Here is a 20,061-nt window from a genome sequence, read left to right on the forward strand (position 1 = left end):
TGAGAACCTTGAGGTTGCAAACACAGGTGACTCAAGGGAAGTCTGTAGAAGGGATGGAGTTCTGAGACAATATAAGTCCCATCTTTAAAGATGTTGCATTTATGGTGCCTAAAGGACATCCAGATGGTGATGTCCATTGGACAGTTGATAATGTAGTAGTGGAGTGCAGAAGGAAGATTACAGTTAGATCCCTGAATGGAGATAACCAAACCCAATTCATCAAATTGGGAAAATAAAATTGTATCTAAAGCTTGATTGACTGAACTGGGGAGGCATCTCATCACCTCAAGGTGAGAATGTGCAACACTAGCAGCCACTATGACAGTTGAGGGATCAGTTTCTCTGAGGCAGCTTGTATTTTGCCTCCTATTCCAGAACTAGCCTCTTGGGCTGAATTTCTGCTTCTATAAAAGTTTCCATTTTTTTACACTCTTCATATTTTCAAAACTTAGCATAGAATCTGCCACAAAGTAAGCACTTAATAAGGGCATGTTGACTGTCAACTTTTTACTTGTATTTTGGAATTCCAAAGGACCCCTTGTATCAATCAAGTACTGGGTAAATTAGGTACCAGTAACCAAAAAGTATTGTAAAAATTTTGATTTGTCAATTCTTTCTTCTCTATTTAAACTCTTTCTACTCCTAGGAGTTGTCCTCTTCCCATCCCTAAATTTGCTATTCCCAACTTATTCGGGTAGGGGATGGGAGTTATGAGGAAATGGGGACACTCTTTTTTGAACTGGCTTCCTTCTCAGGATAGAGTAGGACCTGAAACTTAGGAATGAGGTGCATAAAATTCTTGAGTTCAAAACTATCTTTATTGCAATCTATTTAAGTAAGAATTAGTAACAACATAAAAGTAAGCAGGACCTTGCTTCAAGATTGAGTAATAAAATTCTAATAATGTTCTAATCTTAGTAAACAAATTCTAGTTGAATTTTGGGCTTGTCAAAGATATTTTTAGCCATATTAGATGTAATGATGGTAGTAAATTGAGGATAGAATTTCAGGTGAGAACTTCTTTTTGGACTCTATGTCGGGGGGGGGGGGGTAGAGTTGTGGAGAGGACTATCTCTTTAACTTTAACCTTGCATGAAGACAAGACCAAAGTTAACTTTCTCTTGTAAAACTGATGACAGTATGTTTGTGCTGAGTAATCAATAAATCCTTGGAAAGAATTTAGAGTATCTTTATATATAGCCTCTTGCCAGAATAACTAACAAGAATCCTGAAAATCTAGTGTAATACTCAAAAGGTGTGTGTATTTGTTGGACTCCTAAATAGAGAAAACTATTCTAGGAGGAGGGGAGAAAAGTATAACTTATAATCGTAAGTGATAAGTAGAAGATAACCTGGTTGATAAGGTTCCTTTTTGGAATAGTTGGAAAGGCATGGGACCATTCCAAATTATGTTCAAATTCAGTTTTATTCAAGTTAACATGACAATTTTGGTAGCAATACAAAAAGTATTTTACATAGGTATTTGGTCACATTAAAACATGCTTGTGATTTCTTTTTGCTGTGAACTTCATCTCCATCCTTGTCATTAATTTCACAACCAAAGGAAAAATTGACTTAGGTGTCTCTGTACACAGTGATCTATGCACAGAAAAGGAATTTGTGAAGATGAAAACCCAACAAAATCTACATTCAAAAAACAATTCTCTTGAAAACATTTTAGAGAACATAAAATGTGATGAAAATCTGTATTCTTAATTCTCAAGATAATAAAGGTAGGGTTATGAGGTCTTAGGCTTGGTTTTATTGCTAATCACTGCTAATTATGATGGACAAAAACTGTTGTCAGGACTTCACTGCCTTTCCTAATTAGGAACCATGAAAATAAGAGACATGCCTAAGAGAGCAACTGATTAAGCCTTCCAACTATAAAGACCATAGCAATAGGATTTCTCCTCTCCAGTATAGCCTGGCATTGTTTACTTAGAGTCCCCTGTCATTAGCATTCATTCAAGATAACTACAAGCAGCCAGAAGTCTGCCCTAAAATATCTCTAAGCATCTTATTCAAAGGTACTATTGGACAATAAGTGATTGGTGGTTCTTTGTCCACAATTAAGATTTCAGTGTACTTTTAAAAGAAAAAAAAATAAAAGGAAAAATACTCTAGTAACTGGATCTCTTTAGTTGTTCTCCAAGGAACTTGAAGTTGCCTAGAAAAGAAAAAAAAAAGATACTTTCACTAGATATCCTCAACTTTTTTTTTTTTTTTTTAAAGATAGTCTACCTAAGAGACAGAGAGAAGAAACTTCAATCTATCAATACAGCAATAATGTTTTTCTTCAACTAATGATCAAAGTACAGAAGACATCCTTTCAAGATTGTGACAATGTGGCGAGACAGATCAGCATAATTTTTCTACTTAATAAAGGGTAGTCTCAAGATAACTATGTCTTATAGCAGTCCTTGTTCATATACTATCTAGCAGTTAACACCCCTACCTTAGAATATAAGCTAGTTTTAAAACTAGAACTAAAAACTATTCTTATAAGTCACCAGTTATTTCAATAGACAAGAGATGTGTCATAATATATTAGTGTAGGTTGCCATTGGAAAGTTAGGTGGTAGGTCTTGTTCCTCATATTTCTGGTCAGTCTAATAGCCTAAACAATAGATCTATTCTGGGAAGTTTTCAGTCAATAAAGTATTTCATTGAGATTTTTTCATTCCTTATCTTTTTTGACCTCCCTGCAGCATTGTCTAGAGATAGGGTTTCTCTCTCAAGAAATTTAGAGGATTTGAATTAACTCTTTTATTCTACTTCTGAATTGACAGATTTAAAGTTTCCATCCTTCTCCAGCAAAACTTGTTTATGGAAGGTTTGAAAGCCTTTTTTTCTAATATAGGTCAGAGTTGTGAAGTCAACAGGAATTAAATAACAAGGATGAACCAGGTGATTAATCTAGACAGTTCAAGGAAATGTTCCCCTAGAAACAAGAGCTTAAAAAAAAATTTGCAAACTTAGAAGTGATTATTTACCAGGAATCTTCAACACTGTAAAAAGTTTGAAAATGTTCTCTCCTAAATACTGTAAAGTTTAAAAATATTCTCTAATACTAAAAACTGAATGAAATACAAACACTAAGTCTGGAACGCAAGGTAATCATTTCTACCACTAATGATTTTGAAGCTTTGGGACAGATTTTCTCACTACTATGTAGAACAAATGTGAATGGCAAATATTGAAGAGAATATATTTCTTTAGAACCACTATGGTGATATGAGGGCAGTGAGGTAGTGGTTAGAGATAACAGGGTCCCTGGAATCAGGAAGACTTGAATTTAAATATAGCCTCCAACACTTACTAATTGTGAGTCTCTGAGCTTAATTTAACCTATTGGCAAGAGTTTCTCCTTGTAAAATGGGGATAATAGCACCTACTTTCCGGATCTCTTTTGAGGATAAATGAGACAATATCTGTAAAATGCTTTGTAAAATCTAAAGCATTATATAAATGCTAACTATTATTATGATCATTATTTTTATTATTATATAGTATTGATTGTATTTTAAAAACAATTCTTCTCACATATAAATAGACTTATGGCTAAGCTCTCAGTGCTATTGAGAAAACATGAGAAAAAGAACAAATGTGGAACTTTTAAAAAAAATTCTATAGTTAAAGACAATTTTAATCAATTTAAGAAAATCTAAATTCCTTCCCAACATGCTAAATAAAGCAATCTTTAAATCCAAGGTACAAAGTTTTGGTAATACTTGGTGTTATCATATTCACCCTAATTCAGGATTAGTCAAGGAATTTAAACTGAGAGACTAATTTCTTCAATTTCATACTTACAAATGGAGTCCTTGCTCCAAATTTGCTATAAAATGTCATCGTGACTTTATTCTTATGTCCTGTTCTTTGGTCAAAGGCATGGCAAGTGTCAAAGGGTGGACTATACAAATGAAGGCTAACAGCAGGTTCTGTATGACTTATGTTCTCCACCCGATGTAGACCAATAGAATCTAAAGAGGAGACAAGAAGAGAGATTAAATTAAGCATTCCGATCTAGTCTAAAGGTTCAAATCACATGCATTTCAATGAAAGTTAGAATCATTCAGAAAGATTCTTAAACCATGAATGTCTAGGAAATTTCAATTAACTTCATGATCTGGTATAACCTAAGAAACTAAAGTTATAATCATATATAGTCTTTGTCTAATTGGTGATTTTTTTTCCTTCGAAGAAGTTGCTTAAAAAAATTAAAATGCATACATACATACCTTTTTAAGGTGAAAAGCAATATTCCAGTTTCTACTGTTATTATGTAGAATTAAATTTATAGGCCAGTGAAAAGTATTATTTGTCATGACATATACCTAAAAATAACTATCATTAAAATCTATCTTTGGTTTTAAAATCCAACATCTAGCATCCATTAGGCTGCTATCATCTTTTATCAAAAGCTACCAAAGGACAGCTAAAGGAGACACTATGGAGTCTATTTGGTCAAGTATCAATCTGTTCATTGGCACTAAGGGAAATAGTTTTCATCATGTCATATAATGCCTTCTCTCTGCCTCCAAAAATATTACAAACACAAGCTGGTGACAGAAGTTGGAAAGACATTCAAAAGCCATTGTTTTGGACCTCATGTTTATTTCATCATCTTAGAGAAATAATCCACACTCCTTCAACATGCACCAATCTGAATGTAATTATAACTGGCTTACTAACATCTTATTTCTCTAACTGCAGGAATGTAAAGAAAATAGTCAATGCAAAAGTAGTAGAAGATAAGTTACTGGTATCTGTGGAGGAGAAGCCCAAGACAACATTGCTATTATTCATAGCACAGTTTTATTTTTAACTTTTCCTTCCCCCCAAATTTAGTCAATTGTTAATTAAGGTCTGTTGATTCTATCCCTCCATAATTTTTTGTTGCTGTTTAGTTGCTTTAGTCATGTTCAACTCTTCATGACTCTATTTGAAGTTTTCTTTTTTTTGGTAAAGATACTGAAGTAGTCTCATTTCCTTTTCTAGCTAATTTGATAGATGAGGAAACTGAGTCAAATAGGATTATGACTTGCTGACAGTCACTACGGCAAGTGTCTAAAGTCAAATTTGAACCCAGGAGAAAAGTGTTTTCTGGTCTTCAGAGCCAGCACTCCATCTATTGCACCACTTACTACCCCTTGAAAATATCTTAAATTCTCTCAATAGATAGCATAGTTGGGGCAGGTAGGTGACATAGTGGATAGAGCACCAGCCCTAAAGGCAGGAGGACCTGAGTTCAAATATGACCTCAGACATTTAATGCTTCCTAGCTGTGTGAGGCTGGGTAATTCGCTTAACCCCAATTGCCTCAGGGGGAAAAAAGATAGCATAGGTCTCTTTAAACAGTTGTAGCTGAAAAAAGAAGTGCGGTCACTTTCAAAGTGGGAAGTGTGTATCTTCGTGGCAGTGTGAATTCTGCCAAACCTCAGGAGTACCAACTCTCCATGGACTGGGTTTTTTTTCCTCCCTCAGGCATCCAGGAAATTAAGCCAAAGTTTCCAAATATTTTCCCAAGGACAGCTTCCTTGTCCCCTTTTCAAGGAAAATTAGCTTCATTTATATAAAGTAGATGTCATTCCTACTATAATAGATATACCTGAATTCACAATTTCTCTAAAATAATTTTAAGTTGTTTTCTAAATGCTTGGAATTCTAGGAAAAAAATATGTCTAAATAACCTTCATGATAGATTATAGTGATAGTATTTCAGGACTAACATTATAGAGAATATCCTGAGTATAGGGATAGTAGGGAAGGCAAGTGAGTAAGTTTACCATTGATATAGGCACACTGGTTTTCCCTCAAAATTCTTTCGGATTTCTTCACCATCTCATTGGATTTCTTGTCTGGCCATGCAAAGAGGGTCTCCTTGAGATTTCCTTGAAGCATCTTCAGAAAACAGTGGGAGTCTGTATGATCATGGATACTGCTATATATACACACAGAGAATGACAAACTCAGCATATTGCTTGCTACACAAAAGTATTTAAAATAGGAAACAATGGTGTATAACAGGAGGTTTGAAAAGCAAAAACTCTTCTTCAGAGTATAGCCAACAATAAACTTATTCCCCATTAAGCTACATTATCTTGAATTTTTTACATTGTTTTTATGTTTTTGTATGGCTTAACCAACATTATTCAGATTAGACTAAGCATGCATGATATTAAACCACAGAAATCAGAAAAAATGGAACCTGGTATTTTAGATGCAAACCCAGGCTAAATAGCAATACAAACTAGTTTTAGAGAATTTCTGAAAGAACGTTTCTCCATTTACTTGGTGAGAGAAAACTAAAATTGAATATCAGAATAAATACTTTAGGATTGTTCAAATTAACTTTTCAAGGAAATAATTAGGTATATATAGTAATAGATCTTTGAGTTTAGAGGTAAGGCCATTTTTGGTACTGATTTTATATTGTGAGACCCTGAACTGGATCTAGAACTAAGGTCAAGAATGCAGAGGGATACAAGCCCCTCTCTATAAACTAAATCTTTCTATTAGGCAAGATGAAACTAGAATATATCTTCTATATGATTTAAGACATCATTTCTCTTCTCCCAAGTGAAAGGAAGAAATTCAAACTAGCTTTAAGTTATTCACTATTTTCCCTCAAATTAAAAAACTTTTAAATGTGTTTAAAGGGATATTCCTTTAAAAAAATATGAATAGTTGGTGATATCTTCATACAGAAAGGTTATACACAGCAGAAAAGAATAACTAGCAAAGTCACTGATTATCTTACTGCTATTTATTTCTAGGGGGTAAAACATTAATTAGCTTGTCAGACTTTAAGTCTTGTTTAGGGTTGTTTCCATAAAAAATATTGAATTCAGACCTTTACTTAAGACAAAGAATGAGAAGACGGTTTTCATCCAGTAGAAACAATATTGGACTGGGAATTGGGGGAATCTGGATTCTAGATTTATCTAGAAATTCTGGGTTACTATCCTGGGGCATTATCACTGGCAAACTTTTTGGAATTTGTTTACTTATCTAAAAGATGAAAGGAGTTAGACCAGATGATGTATAAATATTTATCTATAAATATTTCATGTAATTCTATGAAAGTTTTGATTTCCTAGTGTGAAATGTAGACCTACTTATGAAAAAAAAGGAAATGGTTTCTTTTGATTAAGGATCATGAAGTCAGGATGTATTAAAGATGAATAGTGAATCTTGGCTTTCCTAACTTGCCTGGCTCTCTATCTACTATGCAACTCTCTTAAAATGTCTTAATATTTAAAAAACACAACATATTAGATAAAGAAATAAAAAATTTAGATGGAAAAGAGAAGATTTATGAGAGATGATAGGTTTTTCCCCCTTGCTTTACACAGTCTTTTTATCCAATTTTCTAGTTTGTAGGTTGCCTGCATATAATTCTAAGAAACAAACAGGTTAAAACTAGAGTGGCTCCCATTTGAATAGAAATTCTGAGTCTACAGGAGGAAATAGTTAAGTTAGTCTTTTATCACATTTGATGTACAACTGATATCTCAGTTGATGCTTTTATTATGGCAAATGGATTTATGATATTTACACATTTATGCTCCATGCTGAAACTTTCTGTGTTGACTTTTATGAGAAGTTTTGGCTATGGCACCTTTATAAGGTCACACTACCCAACTAATCATACAGTAGCTTTACTGGAATGGCTAAGCAAGTTGGAGTGTGTGAGTTTAATGGAATATTATGGTGCTTTAAGAATCAACAGAAAAAATGGGAAGAATTATATGAAGTGATACAGAGTGAAGTAAAAACAATCAGAAAAAAACACATGACAACATCAAAAGAAACAAAAAAACAAAACAATTGAATTCTGCATAATTATAATGATCAAGTTTACTCTTGTAGAAGAGTGCAGAAAATATCCATCTTCTCTTCATTGTAAAAGTAAGGAACTATGGGATGTGGGACACTGAATACATTATTAGACAAAAAAAAAATGTATTGGTTAGAGCATTGTCCTGAGATTTCATAGAGAGCCTGTAGATTTAGTGGTCCAAATTTTGGGGGGTAGGAATGGGGTAGAGGGGAAAAGGGGGAATGGAAGTGAGATGGGAAGTGGGGAGGAAGATGGAGTAAGGCAATTCCTGGCAGGTAAAGGTCAACTTAGAAACCTAAGTGATTTTTATATGGTGAGATCAAGCAAGACCAACAATCTTTCCAAACGTGAAACAAAATATGGGGCCTAGCCCTGGCACAAAATCCTGATTTAAGAACTAAGGCTCGGAAATACGAGTAAACTGAAGATATTATCCAATATTTAAAAAAAAATCACTGTAGATAACTACTTCCACCCCCCCCCCCAATCTAACCAATCTAACTACATATTGAAACACTTAAAAGAAATTAAATGAGATTTTTTAAAAAATGAAATAAAAACGGGCAGAAAAGAATTAGAAAGAAAATTAATAGCTTAGAACAGAAAGCATGAAACCTTTTGCAAATAATCCTCTAACTGAACAGGATACACTAAACAGAAACCAATGACTTTATAAGGTGCCAATAAATATTAAACTTAAATTAAAGCACTGAAAAAAATGAGGTTAAATGAAAGATAAATTAGGTATTAATGAAAATGTAAGGTACTGTGCTACTAAAAACAACTGATTTGGAAGAAAAGGAAAAACAATCAGTGGACTCCTAGGAAAAAAATCCTGAAAACTATATTTCAAGTAAAAAATGAAAAGTAACTAGCTCTATTAGAGTCAGAGGACAAAGTAAAAATAATTAAAAAAAAAAAAAAAAAAAAGAAAAAATGACTCTACCAATCCCCTCCTGAAAGAAACTCCTAGAGGGAAAAAAATATCTCAGGAATGTCATAGTTAAAATTCAAAGCAAAAATTGTTTCTCAGAAAAAAGGCATATAGGGGCAGCTAGGTGTCACAGTGGATAGAGCATCAGCCTGAAGTCAAGAGGACCTGAGTTCAAATCCGCCCTCAGACACTTAATACTTCAGAGCTGTGTAACCCTGGGCAAGTCACTTAACCCCAAATTGCCTCAGCTAAAAGAAAAAAGAAAAAAAAAAGGCATACATATCCAAAGCTTCAAATGTACCTTGCTCAGCTCCTTGAATCAAAATATACTTATTAATAAGCTTTTTCAGATTTATTACCTGCCATGTCCTTCACCCCAACACAGAATCATCAGGTTAAACTTTCCATTTCCTTGATCCACAAGATTTCGGGTGTACCTAAGAAAGAAATGTCATTAGTTTAATATACTTTACTAAAGAGACAATGGAACTAAAATAAATGTTTTGGAACCAAACCTCAGAAGTACGAGGGAACTTTAGATTTTTCACTTCAATTTTTCAGATTAGGAATCTGAGAGACATTAATTAATTTAAGGTCATATGGCTTCTAACTGGCCTATTAGGGACATGAATTTGTCCCTTGAGTACAAGTTCAGAGCTCTTATATTTTATTAACCCTGTGCCATTAGTCTCTTCTCTTTCTCTCCTTTCTCCCATTTTGCCATCACTCTTAAAGTTAGAAAATTTTAAATATTTTAAGTGAAAATCACTTAGTTTTTATTTCCAATATGGTACAGTTATAGTACAGAAAAAAATTCTTTGTATCTCATTCTTAGATATTTAAGAACTTTCTCTGAGATACCGAATTTCTGGAATCCAGTTTTACTCCAAGGAGAAGGGAATGAAAGGAGAAGGGGAAGGAGGTAAATTCCAGAAGTCTGCACTTGATTTCTTTGACCTGATAAAGAATAGAATGGAGCGGTAAAGAACTTTGGGAATATAAATTCCCAAAGTTCTTTACCGTTCCAAGCAAAAGTGTTGCAACTGTTCTATGTAGTAGAACAAGGATTTAAGAAACAATATATCATCAAAAAGTTCTTTTAGTATTTAATTTTATAGAATAATCGATCATTGTGTCCTAACAAAACTAAGTGTCCTTAATCAGAGTTGTGTTTATTTAGTGAACTGATACAAGTTGGGGATGGGGTGGGGAGTTAAAAGGAAAACACTTAACATATGGGCCAAATTGTCATGGAAATGACAGGATCACAAAATAGTTTATTTAGGCTTATGACAGAGTAAAAAAGAAAAACATAAACACACACCAAATTCTACAAATTTTCGCTGCCCCAAGAACTGTTTTTAAAATTCTAATTCAGGAAAATTTTATTATAAAAAAATTCTTTTAACTTCCCGAGTTTCAGTTTAGAATGGAAATAGATTGTCCATAGTGATAGAGGCTTGAGCTATGCCATTCAACTTTGATGTCACTTCTGCTTTAATATTATTTAAAAGCTACAAGAAAAGTGGGTCTTTGTTCATAATTTGACAATGTTAAGTGTTGAGTTCTTTTTTTAAAAGACCTGTTTCAATGATACTATGCACAGCTCCATGTAATGTCATTTAGGAGAACTAACACTTTTTCCAAAAAAGGCATTTATTAAGCAGTTAGCCTATATCATATGTTAGCTAATGTAAAATAGCCTCCTTGGAGAGTTCATTATTTCTGTCCAGATATTTAAAAGGACATTTACAAATCTATTTTTGTAAACAAAATAGAAAAAGCATGACAGAATCCGTTTCCTTAGAATTTATCATTAAGAATTTTTTTAAACCTAACTCAGAGTTGTAGTTAGGATCAAGGATAATGTAAACAAAAGTACATTGCAATTTTAATTACCTATTTGTATCTTTAATTACAACCTAGCTCTTAATTATATGATCTCAAGTTCTAATTGTTTCCCAGATGTTAGTCATGTTTTCTCTACTGGGAAGTAAATACCTCAAGGGCAGGAACTGGGCTTATGTAGAATCCTTCCCAGCATAAGACATCTAGATCAAAATGCCCAGACCAGAATTTTCAAGCAACTATTTCATAGAATCCAAGGATTTCACTTAGACTGGAAGAAACCTTAGAGGCCACATAGTCCATTTTATAGATGAGGAAAATATTCTTGAAGAGGTTAATGTACTTGCCCCTTCATAGGGATGCTTCAGATTATTAATGAACCATTAATTATTGAATTGTTACCTATGTCAAGTATTTAGAAAGTACTTGATTGCTGAACCAAGTTAAGTACTATGGGTATTCATATGACCTTGAGAGCTATTAATCTTTTCAACTGTTGCACTTGGCTAAACCATATTAAATGAACTTAACAAGAAAAGAAAGTCAAAAGACTATCAATAAGTAATTTGTAAATACCTCTAGTTCAAATATAAATACTACCACAATATACTTATGAATGTAAGGCAGGCTCTAGGGGGTAACTTCAAGATGTCATTTCAATGAAAGCATTTATAGAGTGCCTATTATAAACCAGACATTGTTAGGAACTAAGGAAACAAAAATAGAAAATTAAATAGTTTCTGACCTTAAGTCACTTACATTTCATTGGTGTGGGTCTCTGTGTGTGAGAGAGAGAAAGATATACATAGATAAATAAAATTCTTTTTTTTTTGGGGGGGGGGGAGTAGAAGGAAAATACAACAGACCAATTACCTAGGGGGAAAAATTAGGAAAGATTGTCATAAGAGATGGTCACTAGTAATGAGGTGAGACCTAAAGGGAGTCAAGATTCTAGCATTCGAGAAAGCCTTCCTTCAAAGTAAGATATTAATTATATACAACCTAATTTTTATCTTTCTAGAAATTAGTGAATATTTTAAAAACGGCTTTGAACACTAGCAACAATTATACCAATTAGATAGAATTTGCTTTAGGGTTGTGGTGGTGGTGGTAAGATGGAAATGGTACTAAACTACTCTAAATACATGTGTACAAGTTCACAGGACAGTGCTGGCTGTTTAAATATATAAAACTGGAAGAGAACCTTCCTGTGGATCAGTGATTTTACCAATGAATTCTGACCCCTCCCTATCCTCTATCAAAAAAGGAGTTTCTGATGGACAATCTTCTATGTCAGGGCTCCAAAATAACCACCGTAGATCTTCATCCATTCTGCCTACCTTTCACCAACACCACCACATTACTTCCGTCTCATCCATCAGGTCTATATGCCTTAGATACTGAGCAGCTCACTGACTCCAAAGTGGCCGGTTTGGCCAAGGCCTGGGAGTGTCAGGCTCTAGAACTGCTTGATTGGTTGTTGCTGCCCCACCCTCTCAGTTCCGCTAAGAGCCCTGGGGGAGAAAAGAAAAGGCACCCTTTTGGAATCTAGTGGCTGCTGACTTAAGCTGCTTACTGCTTCCACAAAACAAGAGGTACCCAGAAAACTCTTAGAAAAATAAAGATGATGTACAGACACTCTCTTTAATTTAGCAATCCTACCACCAGACATAATCCCCAAGGAGATAAAGAACAAGGAAAAGTCTCACATATATAAAAACCACTTAAAACAGTACCTTTTCAAGATAATGGTGGTGTTTAGAACCACCCCATTAGGCTTCAGTACCCAGTCTAGGTCAAACAGTTTTTGATTGAATCAAATAATCAGAACCCAGTGTGGACAGGGTCTGGATTGAGAAACTAAAGGAAGCATGAAGCAAAGGAAGTACTTGTGTTGTGGCAGACATAGGAGATGTCAGTTGTCCATTGACTCAAGAAGAGATTAAGAAATTGGGGCATCTGAATGTAGGTAAGAGTATTGTGCCATAAGAATAATGAGTCTTAAGAATTCAGAGAAATTTGGGAAGTCTCATCCAAATTGATGCAGAAATAAGCAAGCAGAATCAAGAGAAAGTATGTAATGAACACAACAGTAAAGGGGAAGATAACTCTGAAAGACCTCATAATTCTAATCTTTGCAATGCCCAATCATGATTTCAGAAGACTGACATTGAAGTGTAGCACTGTCTGTAGGCAAAAATGGTAGATCATGGGTGTTGAAGGAAGCAAAAATTGCCAGGAATGGTGAGTGCATCCATCTGTTTTTCCTGATTCTGCTGCAAAGGCCCTTAAAAGTCATGCAAAGTCCAACCTGCTCATTTTAAAAGCAGAGGAAACTGAGGCACAGAGAGCTCAAATGACTCACCCAGAGTAACAAAGCTAGCAAAGTATTTGAGTCAAAATTTGAATTCAAGAGGCAGCTAAATGGCAGTGCACAGAGCATTGTTCCAGTAGTCAGGAAGACTTGAATTTAAATTCATCCTCAGACATTTAATACTTACTACTCTGTAACCCTGGGAAAGTCACTTAATCCCAATTGCCTTTGTTTAAAAAAAAAAAAAAAAAGCCTGAATTTGGATTTCTCTGATTCTAAATTAACTCCTCTATTCTGAAAACCATGTTGTTTACTTTTACTTCCTCGTTATAAGATAGGAGCGGGGTATGGAGATGGGTGAGAGAAAAATCCAGGGGAAGCAACAGTGAAAAAAAAAAAAAAGAAAAAAATCATTAATAGAGACATAGAGAAAGACACACATACACAGAGACAGAGGAGGGAGATATATACAGAGACAGACAGAGGAGGGAGACAGAGACACAGAGAGAGACAGAGGAGACAGACACAGAGAGAAACACAGAGGAGACAGACAGACACACACACACACACACAGAAGAGACTCACAGAGAGACAGAGGAGAGAAACACACATACAGTCAGAGGAGGAGACACAGAGGAGACAAACACACAGAGAGAGCCAGAGGAGAGACACACAGAGAGAGCCAGAGGAGGAGACAGAGAGAGAGAGAGAGACAGAGGAGACAGACACACAGAGACAGAGGAGAGACACACAGAGAGAGACATAGGAGGGAAATACAGAGATAGACACACACACACAGAGACAGACAGACAGACAGAGGAGCCAGACACTCAGAGACAGAAGAGGGAGACACACACACAGAGCCAGAGGAGGGATTCACACACACAGAGAGACAGAGAAGGGAGACACATAGAGCTAGAGGAAGGAGACAGAGAGAGACATACACACACAGAGAGAGAGAGAGAGACAGAGGAGACAGACACTCAGAGACAGAGGAGAGAGACACACACACAGAGGAACAGAGGACGGAAAGAAACATACAGAGAAAGCATGAGGAGAGAGACACACAGAGAGAGAAAGAGACAAAGAGATAGAAGAAACAGACACACAGAGGGACAGAGGAGGAAGACAGAGACAGAGACAGACAATGAGAGCCAGAGGAGGGACACACACAGACACACACACACACACAGACACACACACACACACACACACACACACACACACACACACAGAGAGAGAGACAGAGAGACAGAGAGACACACACACACACAGAGAAGACAGAGGAGGGAAGCACACACACAGAGGGACAGAGGAGAAAGAGACATAAAAAGAAAGGATGAGGAGAGAGACACATAGAGCCAGAGGAGGGAGACACACCAAGATAGAGAAAGAATGAGTGAAGGGAGGAAGAGTGTGTATTTTGTTCTGATAGTTCAGATTCCACCTCATCCAATAGGTGGATACTGCACGTTTGTATAGGTCTAAAGGGGTACTGATCTAAGAAGTTTCTGGAGCCGTTTAGCGGCCCTCCCGGGAGCCCTCTTCAGTGGTCCCACCCCAAAAGAAAGCTTCGTGCCAAGCCCAAGCTCTCAGAAGTAAGCCTTGAGCAGCCTGGAAAAGTTGGCAGAGAATTTTCTTCATCCCAGACTCTGTGGTGAAGTATAGCACTGCCCTAAAGAGCAGAGACCCTGCTTATAGCTCCTAAAGTAACTAGAGAAACTGAACAGAAGCCTGGGCTTTGGCACAGTCCAGAAAACAGTAATGGAATAAGGGGAGAGACTCCCTCCCTTCCCCCATCCCCACCCTCCAAAAAAATCCAATCCGGGATACATTTTCTCTCATTCCTCTATAACCAAAGATATGGGATGAAGTCAAAATCATTGCTCCTTACAAGACCTGGCTTCCTAATATTTGCCATAGTTATTACCAATCTAATCTGAGCGCAAATCACTTCATCCTATGGCCTCAGTCTCTTTATCTGTCATCTGTCTTGATATCTGACGGATTTGAACTAAACGATCTCCAAGTTCCCGGCCAGATCTACAGTTCGGGAGGATATTGCCTGAAAATAGCCGAAATCCAAAAGCATTTGCGCTGCACTAAACGTTGAGATGGAGACCCGGAGACCCCGCTTCTCCAAACAGTCCAGAATCTCTAGCGGGGGCTCGGGCGCTGGGAAGGGGTCAGAAGACACTGCCCAGTGTCCTGCCCAGGCTAAGCGCCCCTGCCAGTCCCATCAGGCCAAGAGGCAGCAGGCTGGGGCACGAGCCAAGCAGCAGGAAGCGGCGCTTGCCCGGCGCTCACCTGTACTGGTCGAATTTCGCGTACGCTGCCCACTCCGTGGGGTTGCTCTCGTAAGCTTCCATGATGGACTGCACCTCTTCCACGTTGATGCTATCCCCGGAGAAGATTTCGTGCAAGATCCGGATCAGCTCTTCCAAGGTCCGTGGCTTCAGAACCTCAGTATGCTCCATCCTGTCCTTCAGCTCGACAGCCAACCCGCTTGGTCTCCTTTAGGAGCAACTGAAGATTGCAGTCCGCAAGGAGGTAAAGGACGCGAGCCGGTGCTTGGGGGAGGGGAAAGGACCCGAAACGCCCCCTCCCCCGTCCAACCAGTAAGGAAGCAAACAAGCAAGCAACAAAATGCCCAGGCAACAATAAACCAAAACCAGTAACAGTGGGGAAAAAAAAATACTGCACACAAAAGCCCAAAGTGCAGGGTCGTTGACTAATCGAGAGGGTTCGATTACAAGCGCAGAAAAGAAACGACCCTCCCTTTGCAGCCCAACTCAGTTACTTCCAGCCTCACGCTCCCCTTTTAAGCTCCGGGTGTTACTGTGGGATGTACCAATGCCCACGGGGGGGTGGAAAGAAGGAGGAGGGATGTTTGTGGAGATGGGACAATCAGCAGCGGGCTCCAGAATTTATCGAGCAACCTCAAAAGAGATATTCTCGATCCAGGTGCAGTTTATTGTTGTTGTTTTAAATTAAGCATTATTTCTCTCTCTATTTCGCCCGGAGTGCATTTAAAGCATCTGTTTCCTAATCCTGCATCCCATCCCCCTTTCCTGTTCTCCACCTTTGAGCTGCCCCGCTCTGCCCCAAACACACCCTCAAAGCCAAGTCTCAAGTGGGACTAAGGAATCTAGTGGTGAATATTGAGTCTAGAAAACAAAAACTTGATATTTCTCTTAAATTTCTCCCACTCTGAGGCGGAATTGTTTCTTAATTAAGAGACTCGGTAGCTTTATGCACAGTCGGGAGAAAAGTGTGAATCGACTCGTTCTCTAAAAAAGGAAAAGTTTAAACGTAAAAAATATGTAATGAATACTTTTTTTTTTGGACTAAAGAAGAAACAGCGCCAAGAGAATATGAATGAAGAAACATTCATTAAAATAAACTTTTAAATTATTTACCTACTTTGATTACTGTTTTATAATGAAAGATAATGTACACATCTACACAAGAGATTGAGGGTTTATAAAACACTTTCTTTACAACTATCTTGTTTGATACTTTATATACATTTTACATTTTATATACATCATATACTTTATATACAGAAATTGAGGCTGAGATATTAAATAATGTATCCAAGAGCAAAGAAAGCGCAGTGTCAAGTCAAAATTCAAACCCACTTCCTTTTCCTTTCAAATCTAATACAATCCAATATCTCCTCAAATTAAATAACATCTAAGAAATGGTGTTATTCAATAAGATAATAAAAAGGCTAATGGAGTAATTATTAACTATAAGGTGTTTTCTTTTTTCCTAGCATTTCAACAGTAATTTATAGGGTTCTATTTAAGCAGGTGCTTCAGGATACTTCAGAAATTCTTTAAAATTTGTCGCCTGAATTGAAGAAACATTTTGGTGACAAATATGATAAAGAAATGCAGTTTTATTTTAGAGATATATTTCAGAGTACTTGTCAAGCTAACTATTAGAACTATAAAGAAAATATTAGTGGTGAATGAAATTTAATTAGAGATTCTTTCTGACACAAAAGATAGGAGCACTAGAGATTTATCAAGATTTATTATCTCAGTTATTCATTTGGTACAGAATAATTCTTGAATGTTATAATGCATATTTTCTGGAATATAGGTTCATAATCAGTTCAGAATTTTTAAAAAATATATTTTGTTCTGACAAAGAAACTTTTCAATATTCAAAAGTCCCTACAAAGTACATTGCTCCCATACATTTGGTTTTATCTAAATGATAACAGAAAGAAGGGATGGGTCTTTTACCTTTGACAATGTGATATTAACACTGACCATTGTACCTACCAAAATTGTGCTGCCTGTCAATGTTGACCTTATTTGTAATCATTGTATATTATTGTTTGCTCATTTGATTCTGATTCTTCATTCTTTATTATCACCTTATACTATCTCACCTCAGTTTACCATACCTTACCATTAATATTCAATTATATTTACATTTAAGACTTTGTTCAGTCATTTTCTGATCATTAAGGATATTTTTTTTCTTCCAGGTTTTACTAACTACAAATAATAGTGAGAGGAAAACTTTTGTACATATGAATCTTTTCTTTCTGCCAATTATCATCTTGTAGTATATTGTTATTATTCAGTTGTGTATGACTTTTTGAGACCCCATTTGCAACTTTCTTGGCAAAGATACTGGAGTAGTTTGCCATTTCTTTTTCCAGGTTATTTTACAGATGGGGAAACTGAGGCAAACAATTAAGTGGCTTGTCTAGGGTCACAATAGGTGTCTAATATGAAGAGGAGCCTTTCTTACTCCAGACCTGGTACTCTATACACTCCCATTCTTAGTACATATTTCTCCACAATTCAGAACTAAATTTTACAAAACAGTTGAACCAATTGCCACTTTCCACCCCTACTAACAATGAATTAGGGAGACTGAGATTTCTTAACCTTCTAAACCCTCCAAAAACAAATCCTCCAATTTTTTTTTACTACCTTTGTTAGTTTGATGTATATGAGAGAATACCTTAGATTTATTTTAGTATTGAATATTTTTAAGGTGGTTATAGTTTGTTTATACTTCTTTTGAAAACTGTCCATGTTCTTTGACCACTTGTCTGTTGGGGTATGACTTTTAATCCCATAGATCTATGTTAGTTCACTATATATTTTGTATGTAAGATTTTTATCATGAGTATTTAATGTATAGATTTCCCCTAATTTGTATCTTTTTTCCACCCTTTTAATTCTAGATGTATTGATTTTCTTTGTGCAAGAGTTTTTAAAAGCTTATATAACTGAGATTGTGATTTCTTCTATACTGTCTGGTTGTTCACATTCTTTCCTTTCATAAAATTGTGAAAGATATAACCTATAATTTCTATTTTTTAAATGTGATATTTAACTTTTGATATTTGTATAGGCCTTTGTCTCTTGGCTAGCTAAGTAGTGAATGATGTTACAGGGACTCAGCATTCTGGAGATGACTTCAGCAGATAAAAAGCAAACTTTTTATTTAGGGTTCACAGGTTCAGTAATATCTTGAATTTGGCTTGAAGAATTCTGGGAAAGAGACAAGAAAGATCCATCTTGCTAAGACATGTGGGAGGAAGTACAGTGGGCAGCATCAGTAGCACCTCTTTCCTTGCTCCTTCCTCTGGAACTCTCATGGGCTACTGCTAAGGACAATAGTGAGTCGAGCTTAAAGTTGAGGGAGAGAGACTGCTCAGTGAGTGGGTTGCTGAGATAAATCCAAATACCAAGCCTGCTGTTTTCCTCTCCCCATGTCCATATCTAGGTGAAGGGTTTGTTCCCTCTTTATTTAACTCATTCAATTTCTATTTCTCCTTCTTGCCAGAGAAAAGGATTCAAAAGAAAAAGAAGCTGATTCTGCCCTGACAGCTAGCAATTCTCTCTCTCTTTTTCTCTCTTTCTTTCTTCCAGGCAGTTGGGGTTAAGTGACTTGCCCATGGCTAGGAAGTGTTAAAGTCTGAGACCAGATTTGAACTCAGGTCCTCCTGAATTCAGGGCTGGTGCTTTATCCACTTAGCCACCTAGTTGCCCTAGTAATTCAGATTTCACTATCTACTCTAGCAAACAAAAAAAAACTCCCTAAAATAGCACCAAACCAGATAATGATGAAGAAATCTGAAAAGAAAATACATTAAATAGTTTTATTCCATCCAGAACTCCTAAAGAAGACAGCCAGAAATTTACAAGCAGGAGAAAAAGGGGACTATCAGATATGCCAGTGCCAGCACCAGCTAACAAGATCTTCCAGTTTGGACTAGCGAAACCTATTCAAGTTTCTGTGTCTAGAGGCATAAAGAGTAAAAGACTGATAAAAGAATGCAATAGGTCTGAAATATACAACACTAAGAACTTGGAAACAGCCAGGAGCTAGCAATGACTAGTCTGGGATGGTAATGCTCACACCAAGATACCTTAAAGGTATCAGAAGTTTTTGTACTATGAACTGAAGTACCAAAGATGCTGGAGGCCCTGAAACCTATTATTACTTTTAGGGCAGACATACTGTAAGAGGTCAAGATTGATACAGAACCCCAGTTATTTCTGGTAACTAAGGTAAATTGATATCCCTCTACCCAATAGCCCAACACAGGATGGAAGCTAATCCTAGGTGTAGAAAACATACTATTAGACAAAATCAATGATATCTGTCCTAAGGAGCTGAAGTAGGCCCTAAAGATCTAGCTTTCTAATTTAAAAATTCTGAGGGGGAGGAGGAGACCTATTCCTAGGAGATGAAAGTCAGCAAAAGAACTTGGGTGAGTCAAAACAAGACAAAGCAAAGCCACCTAACTTATCTAAAAGTAGAGCAGGAGGCAGAGTCAGGCCCTGGCACAAATCCCCAGTTCAAGAACTAAGCCTATGTGTGAGTGAATAGAAAATGTCAATCACTATAAAGAATTATTATGGATCCAGAGGCACTCCAAAGTCCAATCCAGAAGAAGACAATAATTGCATGGCAACTATAAGCAGAGACTCAGTGAAAAGAATAGACTAGTTATAATGACAAGGATGCTTGGAAGAAATAACACAAGACAACAAAATGAGAATTCTGAAGGAAAGAATCAGAAGGAAAATAGATTAGAACAGAAAGTAGTAAATCTTAAACAAATAAAAGATTCTC

General features: G+C 36.3%; 1 protein-coding gene across 2 annotated transcripts; it reads right to left on the minus strand.

Moving 5' to 3' along the window:
* Positions 1-1,041: 1,041 nt before the first annotated feature.
* CDO1 (cysteine dioxygenase type 1) lies at positions 1,042-15,767 on the minus strand. 2 transcript variants are annotated; one of them, XM_003761273.4, is made up of 5 exons: positions 15,253-15,767; positions 9,143-9,220; positions 5,793-5,947; positions 3,817-3,986; positions 1,042-2,170 (listed from the first exon to the last, which is right to left on the minus strand). In XM_003761273.4, exons 1-5 carry the CDS (start codon positions 15,420-15,422, stop codon positions 2,141-2,143), a joined length of 603 nt encoding a protein of 200 aa, XP_003761321.1. In that variant the 5' UTR covers positions 15,423-15,767; the 3' UTR covers positions 1,042-2,140. The 2 variants fall into 2 exon arrangements, with proteins under 2 accessions (XP_003761321.1, XP_031794538.1); XM_031938678.1 differs by lacking the exon at positions 15,253-15,767 and adding an exon at positions 11,972-11,994.
* Positions 15,768-20,061: the final 4,294 nt, after the last annotated feature.

This window comes from Sarcophilus harrisii, chromosome 1, assembly GCF_902635505.1.
Source record: "Sarcophilus harrisii chromosome 1, mSarHar1.11, whole genome shotgun sequence".
Taxonomy (NCBI): domain Eukaryota; kingdom Metazoa; phylum Chordata; class Mammalia; order Dasyuromorphia; family Dasyuridae; genus Sarcophilus; species Sarcophilus harrisii.